Source organism: Tenrec ecaudatus, chromosome 14, assembly GCF_050624435.1.
Source record: "Tenrec ecaudatus isolate mTenEca1 chromosome 14, mTenEca1.hap1, whole genome shotgun sequence".
NCBI lineage: Eukaryota > Metazoa > Chordata > Mammalia > Afrosoricida > Tenrecidae > Tenrec > Tenrec ecaudatus.
In genome coordinates this window covers 31,744,588-31,762,384 of record NC_134543.1, presented here as the reverse complement: position 1 = coordinate 31,762,384, position 17,797 = coordinate 31,744,588, and the positions used below count along the sequence as shown (strand labels likewise).

The following is a 17,797-nucleotide window of genomic DNA, read 5'->3' as shown; positions in this document are numbered from 1 at the left end:
TTATAAATTATCAAGGGTTTATGAGGGAGGGCGTGCAGGGAGGGAGGGAGAAGATGAGGAGATGATGCCAGGGGCTTACATGGAGAGCAGATGTTTTGAGAATGAGGAGGGTAATGAATGTACAACAAACGTACAATTGATGTATATATGGATTATGATACGAGTTGTGTGACCCGCCAATAAAAAGATTTTTTAAAAAACGTACTTCCTGGCAATCCCTTAAAATCAATAAAAACATAATATATTTAAAACTTTGGGCACACAGCAAAAGCCGTTCTCAGAGGTAAATGCATAGCAATAACTACATTATCGAGAAAAGATTAAAATCAGTATCTTAACCTTACACTCCACCAAATAGAAAAAGAGCAGCAAAAGCCCACAATCACTAGAAGGAGAGAAAAAAGGAAAATAATAAAGATTCAGACAACATAAATAAAGCAGAAAAGTAAAAAGAATCAATAAGGTCAGAAGTTGGTTCTTTGGAAGAATCAATCAAATTGATAAACCACTAACCAAATACACAAGGGGATGAAGAAGATGCAGTGGGACTCCAGTAGCAATACTTTTTCACTGACCCACCTACCACGGATTACTGCCCAACAATCAAGAATAATATGACTCTGAAACAACTCACCACATGGATGAATCTGGAGGATACCAGGCTGAGTAAGATTTGTCAATCACAAAAGGACAAATAGCATATGAAACCACTATTATAAAAAGTCATAACGAGGTTTGTTTACAGGCAGAAAGAAACATCTCTTAATGGTTATTGGGGAAGGGAGAGCGAGGGAGAGCGAATCACGAAGGGATGTCAAGCGTCAGTCTGAAGGAAGTCAGCACAATGTGAGCAAAGCAAAGGCAGGCAAAGAGGGGTACTGGGCAACAGAGGACACTGAAGGTCAATGCCAGGAGCCCGGGCAGCACTGTTGGTAAGAGCTGGACGGAGAAGCGAAGGGAGAGAGGAGGAGGCTGTCTGCTCCCATATAGATGCACAAGGCCTCATAAAAACCCACAGAGGGTTGCTATGGGGTGGCATCCACTCGAAGCACCTGGTTACCACTTCGGACCACTCTGACCTGGACCACTAAAGACAGTACCAATTAGAATGGGTTCAAAATGTGGAACAAAACTCAAATTATAAATAAATCCTTGAAAGCTAGATTTATAACTGGTCTGGAAGAGACTGGAGGAACCTGCGGCTATGACCCTTAACCCACCTCCTAACTTGAACTTGAAGTCGCTCCCAAAGCTCACTGTGCAGCCAAATAAGCAACGGGCACATCAAATAACGACACCCAGGAAGAAAGTGCGCACTGGAAGAATTAACTAATTAAGATCAAAAGGGTAATGCTTGCCCCAAGCCAAACATGAGATGGTGGGAAGGGGCAGGGAAAGCAAACAAAAAGAAACAGGATGCCCTGGGAGGAACTGGGCAGAGTGCTGACACACTGCATGGATTTCAACCAAAGTCATGGAACAATGTGTGTGTGAACTATTGACCAATTTGCTATGTAACCTTTCACCTGAAGCACAATAGAATAATTTTTAAAAGTCATTCTATTGTTTTACTCCTATTGGATACGGAGATCATCCTCACTGTCATTGAGTCCGTGAGGACACTCGTAGGGGCCCCTGCGGCCTTTCAATCCTGCAACTGTTTATGGAAGTAGAAGAATGCCTCGTCTTTCTTCTGCAGAGCTGCTAGAGGTTTTGAACTGCCAACCATGCAGATGGCAGCCCAGTGAGTAAACACTACACCACCAGGACTCCATATGGCGACCATAAGCAATTTAAATAAATTAAAGATGATATGTATGTGTGTGTGTCTTTGTGCAAAAAGCACCCTATTTGGAATGGAGGTCCGGTGGGTACTCGATATAAGAAGAGTCCACAGAGTGCTATGGCCCCCTTGCCTTGCTTCTTCAGCTCCGGCCCCAAGTCCCACTCCCTCACCAAAACAAAAGTCCTATAGAAAATCTCATCTACTCAGTGTGGAAGGCAGTGTCATAGCCCCACTGTCCTCTGCGTGAACCCAGTCCTTGGGACAGAACATCTCAGTTCACTTATTAAACCACTTACAGCCTTCCTCCTGAACAGCTTTCTAATCTGACACAATGTCTTAGACTCATTATCTTCCCGGGACTGGCTACGAAAATGTAAACTTGAGCCCAACCCAATGCTGCCACTCTGCTCCACTTGCAATGTGGGCAATATAACATGGACAACCCAGGAACCCAGCCAGACCTGCTGAAGCTCAGTGCTTGACCCCAGGTCCACGTATTTCAATATGCCAGCCATGCCTGGTGCCCAATTCAGGACTCACAAGACTCGGTAGCCCAGTCAGACCCATTTGCTCTGCACTCCTAGGTCAAGGGAAGAATCTCCCCAAACAGAGCCTCCTCCCCTTTTCTTTGTGGTCCATCTCGCTTCCTCCCCGTCTCTCCCTCCCTTTCCTTATTTCTGGCTCCTTTTTCTGTTTTCAAATGACAGCCTTCCTTTTTTGTTGTTGTTTTCCTAAACTGTCACTTTTTTCTTTCTTCTTACAAGTTTTTTCTTTCTCTCTTCCTATCTTTCAGTCATCTCCTCTTTCCCCCCTCTCTCCTCTTCATTCTCCTTTCTGCTCTCTGTGTCGTGGTTTCTATTATTCGTTTCCAGCACCACTCATCAGAGCCCAGTGCTTGCCCTCACAGGAGCCTAAGGCTTTCACACGACCAGTAGACAATCATGGTCCACATGGAAAAACAAACAAGTGAACAACACCCAGGCCCAAAGAAATTTTCTGAAGAAGACAAAGTTCTGGGATCACCAGGGGGGGAAATTCAGAAGAATGCTATTTGTGTCCTTTCAACGATCAGAGAAAGAGTATGAACGAACAAGAGAAAGAATAGAACAACTAGAAATCTTACAAGGGCAGCATCCAGCAGAAACCCCGAAGATGAGTATTAAGATAAGAGAAGTACACCGTCCTTTGAGTAACAGAGTTAAAGAGAGGGAAAGGTAAACTGATGAGCTGGAAGACAAACCTCCCTGAGGAACAATCGACAAAAAGATCAAAGCAGTCTGAAGAAGCCTAAGAAGTCCAAGGGACACTATCAAGAGGAACAACGTAGGCTTCATCAGGAGTCCAGAACAAGCAGCGAATAAACCCCACAGGGGGAAAAGTACCCCAAGAATCATGGAAGAAAGCTTCCTTAACAACAGGAAAGAAGAGAAAATAATTACCCAGGAAGCTGAGAGACCACCAAACAATAGGTATGCAAAAGAAAAACACCACGCCTTACAATAATCAAACTTTTGTCATTCCCAGGCAAACAGCTTCACTGAAGAATTTCAAACACCTTCTCCAGCACCCTAGCTCAGCATCCGTTGAAGTCATTGACTGCCCAAGCGCTGGGTGATAGCCCTGGAACGGAAATGTGCAGAGATGCCAAAGCTGGACACCGGAGGAGGAAAATGGGGGCAAACAAAGAGGGAAGTGGAGAAGAAGTGGAGAAAGGGGTCCAGTGAAGGCAGGCAGGCAAACGATTGAAGATGCAGCATCACTGTCCCAGACACCCACACACTCACAGGAGCACAAACAAAGATTCCCACTTCCAGATGCACACTGCACCCCTGCCCGGCCCCATCCCATCACGCGGAGACAGTACTGCTCTGTGGAATAGAACAATAGGTGCATTATGCCAACCTATAATTATCCTAGGACGAGCGATAGCAAAGGCAAGGCATTACGTGAATGTTGGAATATTGGATCCCATCCGGCAAGAAGCAAACAACAACAAAAACAGCAACAAGGCACAAAATCTCTCATTTAAATAAAGACTGAAAAGTTGTCCAAGCCAGTACCCTTTCTCATTTATATGAGGGTGAGTCCCCCCTCCCTTTTTCCTTTTCACATGATTATTTAAGCACAAGGCCTCCTTTCATTGGAATTGATGAGTATTGGGGGAGGGGTCAGGAGGTTGTGTAGTTGGTTTCTTTTGTTTTTGTTTTGTTTTTCAATACTGAGGCAGGAAGTGGAGAAAATGGGGGAGGGGAAGTGAGAAAATACCCAGGCTGGGTCTTGCACAGGGGGGATGGGAAAGGGGAAGGCCTCTTCAAAGGTGCCTGGATCCCATTCTACTCAGTCAATTTGTTCCATTAATCAAGAGCTCCTTTTGGGTCCTCAGCTAAAACTACTTTGTAGAGACTTTGGTATAAAATAAGCAGACCCGAGGGTGCTGTCATGGAAAAGGTGGTGACAAGAAATCAGAATGTCGGAATTCTCATCTCTCCACCCAAAACCGCCTTTTTCCTTGCTCAGTTTGCCACATATGTGTCCCATGTCTGTGGGGGCCAGCTGACGAAACCAAGCCCATTGCCATGGACTGCGCTGATAGCACTGCAGTGACAGAGTAGAGCTGGCCCCTGAGGTTTCCAGGGCCACACTCTCTACACATTATCTTTCTTATTGGAAGTGGTTTGTCACATCCTTCTCCCCCACCACAGCTTGTGGATTGAACTGCCAACCTTCTGACCTTCTGTTAGGAGCCTAGCCTATTCAGGCTGGCAACTGAGGGAAACAGCAAAGAAGTCGTTGTGAGCCTAAGCTTCTTCATATGCACAGTGAAAGAACCTTCACGGGGCCTGGATGGTGCCCCGCTTCTAAATTCCTGGGAAGCTGAGCTTCTCATGGAGCCAGCCTTGATGCCATCCCCAAGGAAGGAGAAAAATCTGCTGCTTCAGCTAGAGCAGCCTACCAACAACATCATGATTGTCAATAAAAAGGTGCTGCCCTGGTGGTGTAGTGGGCTTCGGCATTCTTCTAATCCCAAGGTCGGTAGTTTGAAACCCTCAACTGCTCCTAGGCAGAAAGATGAGGCTTTTTACTCACATCAAGGGTTATAGTCTCAGAAATCCATTGGGGCAGTTCTACCAGGGGAACCAGGAGCCAGAATCAACCGAATGGTAGTGAGATAGATGATATATAGACAGATAAAAAGAACATCTATTGTATATGGATTATAATAAGAGTTGTAAGAGCCCCCAATAAAATGATTTTTTCATCTATATCAATGGTTCTCAACATGTGGGTCGCGACCCCTTTGGGAGTCGAACGACCCTTTCACGGGGGTCGCCCAATTCATAACAGTAGCAAAATGACAGTGATGAGGGAACAGTGAGTGGTTCAAAACCAGAGGAGGGAGGGGAGGGGAGGACTGGTAGGGAGTGACCAAGAGCAAGGTAACAGAGGAATTACTGAAACCAGAATGAAGGTTGAACATGGTAGTGGGACGTGAGGAAAGTGAAAGGAAACAGATGAAAGGAGTAGGAGGCAAAGTGCATACAGAGAAGCCTAAATACAGACATGTACATATGTAAATATATTTATGATTATGGGGGCAATAGACTTATGTGCATATATTTATAGGTTCAGTAGTTGGGTAGCAGATGGACATTGGGCCTCCTCATGCATAATCCCCCAATACAATAGCACCTCGCCCTGCTAAACAGTCATTGCAGGATACCCACCTTCCCGACATGATTGCTGAAGACAGACGTGTGTGTAAGCAAATGTGGTGAAGAAAGCTGATGGTGCCCCGATATCAAAAAGATATAGTGTCTGGGGTCTTAAAGGCTTGAAGGCAAACAAGCGGCCATCTAGCTCAGAAGCAACAAAGCCCACAGAGAAGAAGCACATGGCCTAAGTGAATACAAGGTGTTGAATGGACCATATAGCAGACACCAAAGAACAAAAACAATCATTGTGTGATCACCTTCCTCACATAATCGCTGAAGACGAAGGTGTTCATAAGCAAGTGTGGTGAAGAAGGCTGATGGTGCCCGGCTACTGAGAGATATAGTGTCTGGGGACTTAAAGGCTTGAAAGCAAACAAGCGGCCATCTAGCCCAGAAGCAACAAAGCCCACACGGAAGCAACACACCAACATAGGTGATCGTGAAGGGCCGAGGAGACCAGGTCTCAAACAACAAAGGCGGGGTGGTGGTGAGAATCACATCACCGTGAATGAGGGGGAGTACGTGATGGGGACCCAATGCCCATCTGTAGACAGCTGGACATCCCTTCCAGAGGGGTAGTGGGGAGGAGATGAATCACTCAGGGTTCAGTGTAGCAACAATGAAACTCAAAATCTTCCTCTAGTTCTTGAACGCTTCCTCCCTCCCAATTACCATGACCCCAATTCTACCTTGCGGACCTGGTTGTACCAGAGGATGCACAGCGGTGCAGTAGGGATCTGGAAACACAGGGAATCTAGGATGGATGAACCCCTCAACACCCACGGTAGGAGTGGCGACACCAGGATGGAAGGGGGTGTAGAAAGGGAGAACCGATCTTGGAGATCTATGTGTAACCTCCTCTCTGGGAGATGGGCAATGGGGAGGTGGGTGAGGGAGTGTAAGATAAGATATAATAATTATTTATAAACTATCAAGGGACCAGGGGGAAGGGGGGAGCGGGGAGGGAGGGGGAGGGAGGAAAAAGGGAAACCGAGCTGATTCCAGGAAGCCAAGTGGAAGGTGAATTATGAGAATGACGAGTGCAACGAATGTATAAGGGTGCTTTGCTCAATTGATGTATGTACGGATTGTGATAAGAGCTGTATGAGCCCCAATAAAAAGATTTATTGATTTAAAAAAATGACAGTGATGAAGTAGCAACAAAAATAATTTTATGGTTGGGGTTCACCACCACATGAGGAACTGTAAGAAAGGGTCACGGCATGAGGAAGGTGGAGAACCGCTGCTCTAGATGAACAATAAATCCCTGTGTGGTGCAAATGGTTAATGTGCTCAGCTGCCAACCCAAAGGTTAGAGGGTCAAGTCCCTCAAGAGGGGGGTAAGAAGATGGGATCAGTGGTCTGGTTCTTTTCATAATATGTAATAATAATAAATCAGTCATAAAGACCCTATGGGTCATCATGATCAGAATCAACTTGATAACTGCTACTGTTTACATGAGCTGTAACACAAAAAGTATTTTACTTACACAAGTATGCAATTCACTGTCCTGGGCACAACAAGTGGGGTGTGGTACAACTGCCTTATTCACACAAGTCCCCAGTTTCTAAGGAAAAGTTCCCTCCTCTCTAAAGAACCACCCCCCTCCCCCCACCTTTAACTCAGGTCCCACAGACTCTTCTGGGATTCCAATCAGGGTATCTCCTATCTCCTTTCCCTGTAAATGCCTCAGATATCTGGCCTCCTGTCACCTTTTACCTGTCTTTTCTCAAGAAGTCGCTTTCCCCTCCTCCTGGGCACTTCTTGGGCCCCATACCCAAGAGGATTAACCTTTGAAAGTCCACAGCCTTGGTTGGACGCACTCATATGCGGTCCTGCGGTTGCGTTGGCTCTGGCTCTGTGGCTCGCAGGACAAACGAATGCCTAGTCCTGCATCACCCTCGCAAACAGCTAGGCCTACTTAGGCCCCTCGCTGTGGCCTGTTTGAGGGCCTTGCACTTTTATGTCAACCCTAGCGTTACAAAGCATGATGTCCTTCTCCAAGTAGTGGAGAAAGTCCCTTGAGCCGGGCACTAGGGGAGGGGGGCAAAGCAAGGACTAGGACTAATTTCTGACCACTCTTCTCAGCAACCCCTGAGGGACCCTATCTACTACCATGGCTTCAAGTCTCACCTGAAGTCAACAAAAGGCTTTATTGAAAGGAATCAAACTAGTGAATGAAGGGGGAAATGCAGAGTGGAGACCCAAAGCCCATTTGTTGGCCACTGGAGACCCCCTCACAGAGGGGTCTAGGGGAGGAGATGGGTCAGTCAGGGTGTGATGTAGTACCGATGAAGAATACAGCTTTCCCCCAGATCCTGGATGCTTCCTCCCCCCACAACTACTATGATCCAAATTCTACCTTGCAAGTCTGGATACAACAGAGGATGTACACTGGTGCATATAGGAGCTGGAGGCACAGGGAATCCAGGGTCGATGATACCTTCAGAACCAGGGGGTGAGGGGCGATACTGGGAGAGTAGAGGGTGAGTGGTTTGGAAAGGAGGAACCTATTACAAGGATCTACATGTGACCTCCTCCCTGGGGGACGGACAACAGAGAAGGAGGTGAAGGGACACGCCAGATAGGGCAAAATATGACAAAATAATAATCTATAAATTATCAAGGGTTCATGAGGGAGGGAGAAGTGGGGAGGGAGGGGAGAAAAAAAGAGGACCTGATGCAAAGGGCTTAAGTGGAGAGCAAATGCTTTGAAAATGATTAGGGCAAAGAATGTACTGATATGCTTTATACAATTGATGTATGTATATGTACGGATTGTGATAAGAGTTGTATGAGCCCCTAATAAAATGTTTTTCAAAAAAAAAGAAAGGAATCAAACTTGCATACCTGCTTTCTCGTGCAGTCACAAAGGTGGTCCTGCAAACTGTAGAGAAACATTTTACAGTGAAACCTGTAGAAGCCGGAGTTGCCTGTTTTTCCAGCTCTCACAGGTTTCCGCCTCTGTAAAGGTGTATGCAGCCTTAACACTTTCGTGTAGTTCATTTCCGTCTCTGACAGATTTCTGCCTTACACGGGTCCTGGCTTCTGCAGGTCTTACTCTGTAACAATTATTTTAGGCCTCACTATGTTGTTGTTAGGTGCCAGTGAGTCGGCTCTGACCCATGACAACCCTGTGATACGACAGAAGGAAACACTGCCCGGTCCCGGGCCACCCTCACAGTTATTCCTGTGCCCGAGCCCATGGTTGCAGCCACTGTGTCGGTCCGTCTCATGGAGGGCCTTCCTCTTCTTCTCTGCCCTCCCACTGCACACTTTACACTACAACAATTATTTTTACTCCGGAAGTGTGACTTCTGAAATTTGAGATGGCTTCCTGTGTCCTGTTCTGGCATCCTCCCGCCCTGTCCCACGTGCTCTTGTCCCACACTTTCCTTGCCTAACTTATCACAGGTTGATTTTGTCTCCTCTGAATAATGGGCTCCCGGAAAAAGAAGTATAATTATATTTTTTCAAATAGTAAAGCACGTCTACCAAGAGCACTGTGTTCTTTTGAAGACTCTTTCTGGGATCGAATTGACAAGAGCAACTCGAAAGGTTAGATAGAAGTTTGAGGCACAGTGAGCCCGTGTTATGGGGAGGGACAGTTAGAAGAGGGTGAGGATGGTCGGGCAACTGGAAGAAGGCAATCAATGTCCCTGGATTGTACGTGGAGAATTGTTTAACGGTGTGTCTTCTGCTTCGTGTGTTTTCAACAATAATAAAATACTAAATTGTGAGTTCCTGGAAGGAATAATCTAGCCTATCTTTTTTAGCTCCCATGCTGCCCAGGGTTTAAATATTTGCTGAGGAGCAGCAAAATCAGGGAATGACTAACTTCAAGACTAATTCTTTCCTGTCCCTGGAACCCTCTACCCGCCTCCTCCCCCCACTCCCTCAGGACAGGCTGGCCCTTCTGAGAGCTGCTCCCTGGTTTATTTCTAGCATGGCCTGAGGGAGGGCCTGCCAAATTAAAGAGCCAAGGAGGTAAGTTCTCTCTGACCTTGGGCATTTCAGAAGCCCCATCCCAACACAGATCCACAATGTAGCCATCTCAAAGCAGATCCACAATGTAGCCATGCAGTGATGAGAAGTAAGCAAACACTTGTGACCAGTTTAGGACACTGGTGTCGTTTGGTAATTCTGTGATTGCCTTGTTTACTCACCTCCTATCCTAAGCAAACTCCTTATAAAAGAAAAAAGGGGGGTAAGGGATTAAAACTGCTGCCTTTCAGGAGCACTGTGAGAATTGAGAGATGAGCCGAGTGAAAAAGTGCCTGGCCTGTGCCTGGTTATGTGGCAGAGGTTCAGTACAAGTCTCACCCGTCGTAGAAAGGGCCCACGAGGAAGTGTATGTGATATGGATGCCCGCACAACTTGTTTGCAAGTGTTTATTTATTTAATAATTATTGGCAGATGACTGCCATCTCATACAATTCAATGGTTCGAGCACAGTGCAGAGACCTGTGCCGTCATCACCATAACCCATTTCAGGGAATTTGCATCTCAGACCCATTGTTATATTCATGCCCCATTTCCCCCCTAATCTCCCTTGCCATGCCCCTAGGTAATCATTCAGCCAATGGCCATCTCTATAGATTCACCTACAAAACACAGTCACAAAAGACAATATAGAAAAACCTGAATCGAAAAGAAAGCAGAACATAGTAAAAATGGGAACAACCTTAAAATGGGTCAAAAGAAAGATCAAATGACAAAGTGTTACATTTTAACCGAACTGTATCACCCATCACCGGTTTCACTGGGTTCTCTGATCGCAAGGTTCTTCGTGTCCTGGACTAGGGTCAGAGGGGATTCGCTGGAGGATTAATCCACGTGGGACCTTCCAAATGTCATCCATAGCCTTCTGCAAATGGGTGTTCAAAGTTTAAGCTTTGATACCAATCCTTACTTCTGATTTTACTTGTATTATTTACAATCCTTTGGTCACACGGGCTGATGCGCTTCTTCCGTGTGGACTCAGTTGATGCTTCCCTTACATGACTGCTTGTTTGAAGACAAGCCTCTAAGACCCCGGGTGCTACTTTTTCTGATAGCCAGGCATCATCTGGTTTCTTTATCACACTGCAACATAACTTTTATATGTGGTTGGTTTTTTACAGAAAGCAGCCCTGGGGGTGCCATGATGAAGCATTTTGACTGTGAATCAAAAGCTTGGCAGTCTGAGCCCACCTTGCCCATTTTTCAGGGGAAAAAAGATATGGTGACCTACTCCGGTGAAGATTAACCAGCCAAGGCCACTCTACAGCTGTAGCTCCACTCGGTTACATGGGATCGCCATGTGTCCAGCATTGACTCAACAGCACACGACACCCACAGGATCACAGTTTTAATACAAACGTTTTAACAACACCTAGGGCACAAAGAACTCAAGCTTTCTCATTTTGAAAAAGCACCAGGCGATCCAGGAAACACTGGCCTTCTTCCCCCTGGGCTCAGCTCAGAGATGGGGTCATGGAATCAGTGGCAGTAAGGACAGGGTGAAGGGCAGAGATGGTGTGAGGAATCAGAAAAGGGGAGGGTCAGGTCTGCAAAGGGGAGATCAGACATGGAAGAAAGGTCAGGGTTAGCGGATAGCAGCAATGGAGTGAACTTTATTTGGGACTATGTGATTTACACTCACTTTACCAAAGGCTAAAACCAAAGACATTGTGCCAAATGGATGCTGACTCTGCCGCCCTATAGAGAACCTACAGGAGAGAGCAGAGCTGCGCCAGCGGGTTTCCAGTGCTGTACATCTGAAAGGAAGCAGGTGGCCGCCTCTTTCCACTGGAGCAGCTCATGGGTTTGAACCACCAACTTTTTGGTTAACAGGAAAATGCTTGACTGCGATGCCACCAGGGCTCCTTGAGGCTCCCTGCAGTAACATTAAATGAATCTTTCCACCCTGACTGCAGTATCAGAATGTTCTGCCTTGTGAGGGAGGCAGGGCTGGGCAGGGAAGACAGGGAGCAGAAAACATCTGAACTCACATAGAACAAGTCACCAGGGTATCAAACTCACCCGTCTTGGCTGCTTTTCCTTCCATAAGTGGGACTGGCGAGAAGGTGCTAATAACTAGCTCAGTGCACAGGATGTAAAATGCCTGGCAGATTTTGCATTCCAAGGACAGGCGGTTTCCAAATTAAAATTTTAATAGTGTGTGAAAATAGTTTACCATTTACTTTTAGGATGAGGTAGTGTTTAAGATTGTCAGTCTGGAAATCCAAGCCAGCATTTTCGGGGAGGCTGCCTATTCTGGGAAGGAAAACAAACAAACAATAAACAACAGCTGGCTACTTCCATCCAGATCCAGGGAGGGAGGGGTCTGAAGAGCTCCTCCTGCCAGGGACGCTGTCAGAGGTGTTTGGGGCTTGTGAGGACATCCACTCCAGAAGCCATGATGGGGGGGTACTCGCTGTACAATCTCAGGCAGGTGCCTTTCCCTCTCTGAGCCTCTACTGTGCATGTGGATTCATACGAGGAGGTGTCCTCGACTGGAAGCTGTACACTCATGAGCGTTTGGAGTTAAACGGGAAAGGTGAGGGATGGAAAACAAGGGGGTAGTGAAGAGCGAGAAAAAAGGGTGTTATACTGGGGGTCAAAAGTCCAGTTACTCTACTTTCCAGGGCTACTCAGCAAGGAGCAAACCTAAAACTGACTCTGGAAGGGCAAGACCACCAATTCTAAGAATGGGAATAGAAAATGGGTCCTTCCCAGCAACCCACCTTGGCCTTCTCCATCCTGGGGATGGGACCCCAGGCTCCAAAGCCCTCTGCCCATCATACCACAAAAATTAGAACCTGCCTTTTCTTTACTACACTGACATGCAGGGAGAAAAATCAGAAACCTCTTTGAAATTTTTCTAATCGAACACAGCTGATCAGCAGAGACAAGTCACAGGCGATCCCCTGCAGGAGCTAGCGGGTACACAAATGTTTGTCAGTGTGTGGCTTACAATACACTTTCACACAGCTGTCTCTCCTGAGTTGCTCCAGATCCTTGGGTGGCATGAATGCTTAGTCCTGAACTATTAGTATAAATGGTGTTGGTTCAAACCCACCCAATGGTGCCTCCGAAGAAAGGCCTGGCTCTATGAATCGATAAAGATTACAGCCAAGAAAAGCCTACACAGCAGGTCTACTCTGGGACGTACAGGGCCACCAGGAGTCAGAACTGACTGGATGACAATGGGTTGGGGTTGGGGTGAGACAGGCAGGTCATGCTATCCCCTTATGCAGATAAGAACCCTGAATTTTAGAAGACTCCCCTGATGGCATAGTGGTTGATGCGTTGAGCTGCAGACCACAAGACAAGCATTAGAAACCACCGGCCACTGGGGAGCCCACAGAAGTAGTGCCACGCTACCGTATAGGGCTCTCATGAGTTGTCATTGATGGCAGTGAGTTTTTGTTGTTGTTGGGGGGGGGGGTTGTGTGTGTTGAGGGGACTTGCTCCAGCATGCCCAACACCTAACCAGAGAAGGAAGAGCTGCTTTACTCTATCTTGCTGCCTCTGGAAATCTGGAAGCTCTCACCTAAGCAGAACCTGCGCACCATGAAGCCACTGGCAAAGAGCTGCATCCAAGATGCGTCGGAGTCAGCCCCAGAGGCAAAGAGGGCACCGGCCAGGTCGGTCCACTACAGACAAATGCAGCCCTGGCAGAAGGGGGCGGGTGCCTCGCCTCTCGAGGGCCTTCTCTAGTTGCTCCCACTACCCTGCAGGCTGTCCACCCCCAGCCCAGGCCCAGGGCCCCTGCCACGTCTGTCCCAGCGGCAAGGCGGCTTCCTGGTGACGGAGCTGCTCCGTGTTGTCAAAATAGTGAGGAGCTGGAAAGAAGACCAGAATGAAATCTATGTGCCTCCCCAGCCTCCGGAATGACTGCGACCTAAGCCTGCTAATGTGCTAAGCATTTTCTGGCCCTCCAGGGGAGGCAGGGCTGGTGTTTTGGGCGCTGGGAGGGGTTTACAGGCGTCATCCTTGGCAAGTCTGTGAAGGAGGTGGAGGCAAGCAGGACCAACCCGGAACTCTTCCCATGAAGTCATCGCGAGGCAGCATTTCAGGATTCCTGGAGCAGGGCTGGCCAGCCGAGTGGACGCTCGCTCAGCTCGGTGGGCAGGGCTTGGCAGGGCCTGACCAGGGACCTTGCAGGCTGAGCTGTGGGGGAGAGGGCGCTCGAGAATGCCAACAGCAGGGATACTCTTTCTGCTGACGCAGGGCAGCATGCAGTGCTGCCTGGGCAGCTGGGCAGGCAGGGCCGGCCCAGCCTCTGTTTGCCTCCAGCTTGGCAGACAGGGCCCATGATGAGCAAATAAGAGACAAGAAGCCGAATGGCCAGCAGGCAAGCCACCCTGAGAGGGGTCTGGGGCTCAGGGCTCTTTCAGGGGCCTGGGCAGTTGATGAAGCAGGAAGAGGACTGAGGACAAGGGGGACTTTCAGGCCTTCTGATTTCCCAGATATGGTCGCTCTCCTCACAGGACCAGCTCCTCTGCGATGCCCTGGGTTTTCAGGGGCCCCTTTCAAAAGGCTTAAAAGGACAAGACTAGGTTGGCGGGAGGCACTCTCCAAATCTAGGATCCCAGCAAGATCTTTTGTCCCTGAAAGGCTCTCTGCACTTCTTGGAGAAACCAGAGGGTGGGGAGAGCATGACTGTAGGGAAGGGTTGGGGACCCAAACTCGGGCTGCTGATGAATTGTTCCCCAGGGAAACTATCTGGTGACAGGCAGGAGCATGAGTGACAGGGCAGTGCCACCCAGGTAAGGGAACTGGGGCCACTCTGAGAACGGATAAGCCAGTAAAACCCAAACAGGATTCTCTCTGGAAGAGAGAGAAATCCCAACTGATAGAAACTGCTGAGAGCGTGCAGCTTTTAAAGCCCCTCGAGCCCAAGGATCTTTGGAAGCTTATGAAGCCTGACCACGTGGCCAGGCAGGCAAACCCGGGCCTGGGCCAAGAAGTATTTTTGCTAAATCAGAACAGACTCACCAGCCGGCAGATATCGAGTCCTGCCCACGCCCTGGGCATTCACTCCATACCTGCCCACCTCCCTGAGAAACACAGTGGTTGTGTTTTCTTCTCAGCAATGGCTGGCAATGAATGCCACAGGGACAGCAAGCTCTGCCGCTCATGGGCGGGGCAGCTGACCTTAGGTGAGGCATTTCTCCATTGTGATGCTCATGTTCTGAATGGGTGCAAATGGAAGGAATGAAGCTGCTGCTGCCTAGAAGCATTCATGTAAGCAGGAGTTCCCCAGGAGGGCCCACCCCTCTCCTTCCCCACCTTCCTCTTCAGGAAGAGGTGGTGATCAAGAGGAATTTAATAATGAAGACAAGCAGGCCCCCTTGGGACTCAGAACCAAAGGCCCTGGTGCTGCAATGGTTCCATGATGGGCTGCTAACCAAAAGGTCAGCAGTTCAAACCCACTGGCTGCTGTGCAGGAGAAAGACACGGCAGTGTGTTTCTGAATGATTCAGCCTTGGGAACCCTTGGAGGGGGGCAGTTCTACTTGTAGCTCAGAGTCAGAATTGGCTCAAAAGCAATAGGTGTGAGTTTGGGAGACCAGAACCCACCCACCCGTCAGCTTGTGATGAGGCTGGGATGGAGAGGTTTGAGTGGACTCACCAGGCTAAGACAAACTAGAAGACCTGGTGTCCCTTCCTTCCAAAAATTAGTCCATGAGGGTCCTTCTGATGACAGAATATTGTCCAAAGCAGTACTGACAGATGAGCCCCGGGTGGAAGGCACTCGAATTACCCACTGGCCACCACCCTGAGGCAGACAGTGAAGGTCGAGAGCTGACTCAACAACAACTAAGAATGACCCAGATCCTCATTCTCCTTCCAGCTCCATCTCCCCGAGCATGCGAGCTGGTATTCTCTCTCTCTCTCTCTCTCTCTCTCTCTTTCTCTGGGCCACTATGTTCCACAGCTCCAGGTAGGCACCGTCCAACACACTCTCGTTGGAGTTGTACAAGGCTGCGGCCCACAAAGTCCTCCTTTAGTACTGCCTCCTTCAGGCACCCTTTTTAACAGTTTCCCATGATGCCTCTCTCTCCAATCCCAACAGCAGCTCATCAGGACTTCTCTTGCAAAAGCTCATCAAATCCCACCTCTCTCACGCTTGCAGCGAGTGCTTGCATGTGTGTGACACAAGCAATTATGGAGCAGGGGCTGGATCTTAGCATGGCAGGTCCTGCAGGGCCCAGGATACTGTCACTCATTTCAAGAGATGAGAAAGACTCTCATATCGAAACCATCACAGCCTTAGTTAGACCTTACCTTACGTCACATACAAAAATTAACTCACAATGGATCCCAGAGCAAAATGTAAGAGCCCAAATGAGAAAGTTCTGGAAGGCAACACAGAAGAAAATATTTGTGAGTCTTGGGCTCAGCAGATTTCTAGTTGGGAAACAAAAGGTATGACCCATAAAAGGAAAAATGTTTAAAGCTTCATCCAAAAATGTAAAGCTTCTGCTTTTGAAAGGCACTGATAAAATAAAAACCCACTAGCCACGCCCTGAGTAAAGAACATGTCACCAGAATGTATAAAAAATTCTTACAATGCCACCAGAGAAATGACCTGATTTTTTTGTTCAATGAGCACAGGAACCGAACAGACATTTCATCAAAGCACAACTGCCAAACCCCAAACCAAACTCGCTGCCATTGAGTAGATTGTGACTCATAGGATAGGGCAGGGGAGAACCTGCAACACTGGTGGTTTCAAACTGCTCACCGTGTGGCTAGCAGGCAAGGTTAGCAGCCCACACTACCAGGGCTCCTGATAAGCTTACAGATGGCCAATAAGCACATGACAAGACATTCAACATGATTAGTCATGGGGGGGGGAGTGCAAATTTAAATCACAAAGAGATACCATCAACACCTATTATAATGGCTGAAATTGGAAAAAAGGAAAACCAACTAGCTAAGCACTGGCAAGAATACAGCAGAACTACAATTCTTATACAAGGCTGGTGGGAATGCTGAGTGGCACTCCTTTCTTGGAGGAAGGGCAGCCAGAATCCTCCTGAGAAGCCAAGATGGTGGCACTTTGGCTCCTTAGTTAGGGCGTGCCACCAGAAAGGACCAACCACTGGAGAAGGACACAGTTGACCATGGTTGCAAACAATGGGCTCAAACGTAGCCCTGATTTGAGCGTGGTGCACGACCATGCAGTGCGCTGTTCCAGTGCACGTAGGGTCACAATGGGTCACAGTTGACTCGAGGGCACAACAGCAACTTTCTAAACCTTTCAGTGATCGCATATAAAACCAAGTACATACCATTACTTACAATCTGAGAGGACGCGGCCTTGCTTGCTTAAAGTGAGGAGGACCGGAAGCACTTGGTAACAAAGATCAAGGGTTCAAGTCTTCGGGATGGATTACAACTCAATGTAAAGAATCCCCAAATTCTCACCACGGACCAATAGGTGACATCATGACACATGGAGAGAAGATTGAAGTTGTCAAGGGTTTCATCTTGCTTGGATCCACAGTCAATGCTCATGGCAGCCGTCGTCAAGAGACCAAATGAGTCACCGAATCAGGTCCTGCTGTACAGGACCCCTTTAAAGTGTTGAAAAGCAAGGAGGTTCCTTTGAAGACTAAGGTGTGCCTGACCCAAGCCACAGCATTTTCAATTGCCTCATATGTATATGAGAGTTGGACAATGAATACGGAAGACCAAAGAAGGATCTATGTGTTTGAATTATGATGCTGATGAAGGATCCTGAAAGTACCAAGAACTGCCAAAGGAACCAACGACTGACTCTGTCTCGGAAGGAGTATACCCAGACTGCTCCTTACAAGCAAAGATGGAGAGGCTTTGTCTCACAGACTTTGGACATGTTGTCAGGCGGGGCCAGTCCCTGGAAAAGGATATCATGCTTGGTAAAGTGGTGGGGCAGCAAAAAAAGAGGAAGACCTGCAATCAGATGGATTGACACAGCAACTGTATCAATGGGTTCACACATAAAAACAATTGTGAAGACAGCACAAAACCAAGAAATGTTTTGTTCTGTTGTAGGTAGGGTGACTATGAGCTGGAACCGACTGGGTGGCACCTAACAGAAGCAGCATCATGACTCAGCAATCTCACTTCTAGGCCTTGACATAAGATCAATGTAAACATGTCCTTCATGAATGCTCACAGCAGCTTTATGCACAAGGATCAAAACTTGGAAATAAAACATTCGTCAATTGGTAAATGAGTCATCCATTTAATAATATCCAGCTAACCATGCAACAATGGATGAATCTTCAGTAGGGTGTACTGGCTTCCGACAGCTACA

The 17,797-nt window shown here is 47.7% G+C and overlaps 1 protein-coding gene across 1 annotated transcript in view; it reads right to left on the bottom strand.

The window, feature by feature from the left end:
- Positions 1–13,545, bottom strand: part of DPF3 (double PHD fingers 3) — a 210,744-nt gene extending 197,199 nt beyond the window's left edge. The window contains exons 1-2 of the mRNA XM_075531690.1: positions 13,522–13,545; positions 13,038–13,140 (exon numbers count right to left, since the gene is read on the bottom strand). Coding sequence (XP_075387805.1) covers positions 13,038–13,140; positions 13,522–13,545 — 127 coding nt within the window. The remainder of the gene's footprint in view (positions 1–13,037; positions 13,141–13,521) is intronic.
- Positions 13,546–17,797: the final 4,252 nt, after the last annotated feature.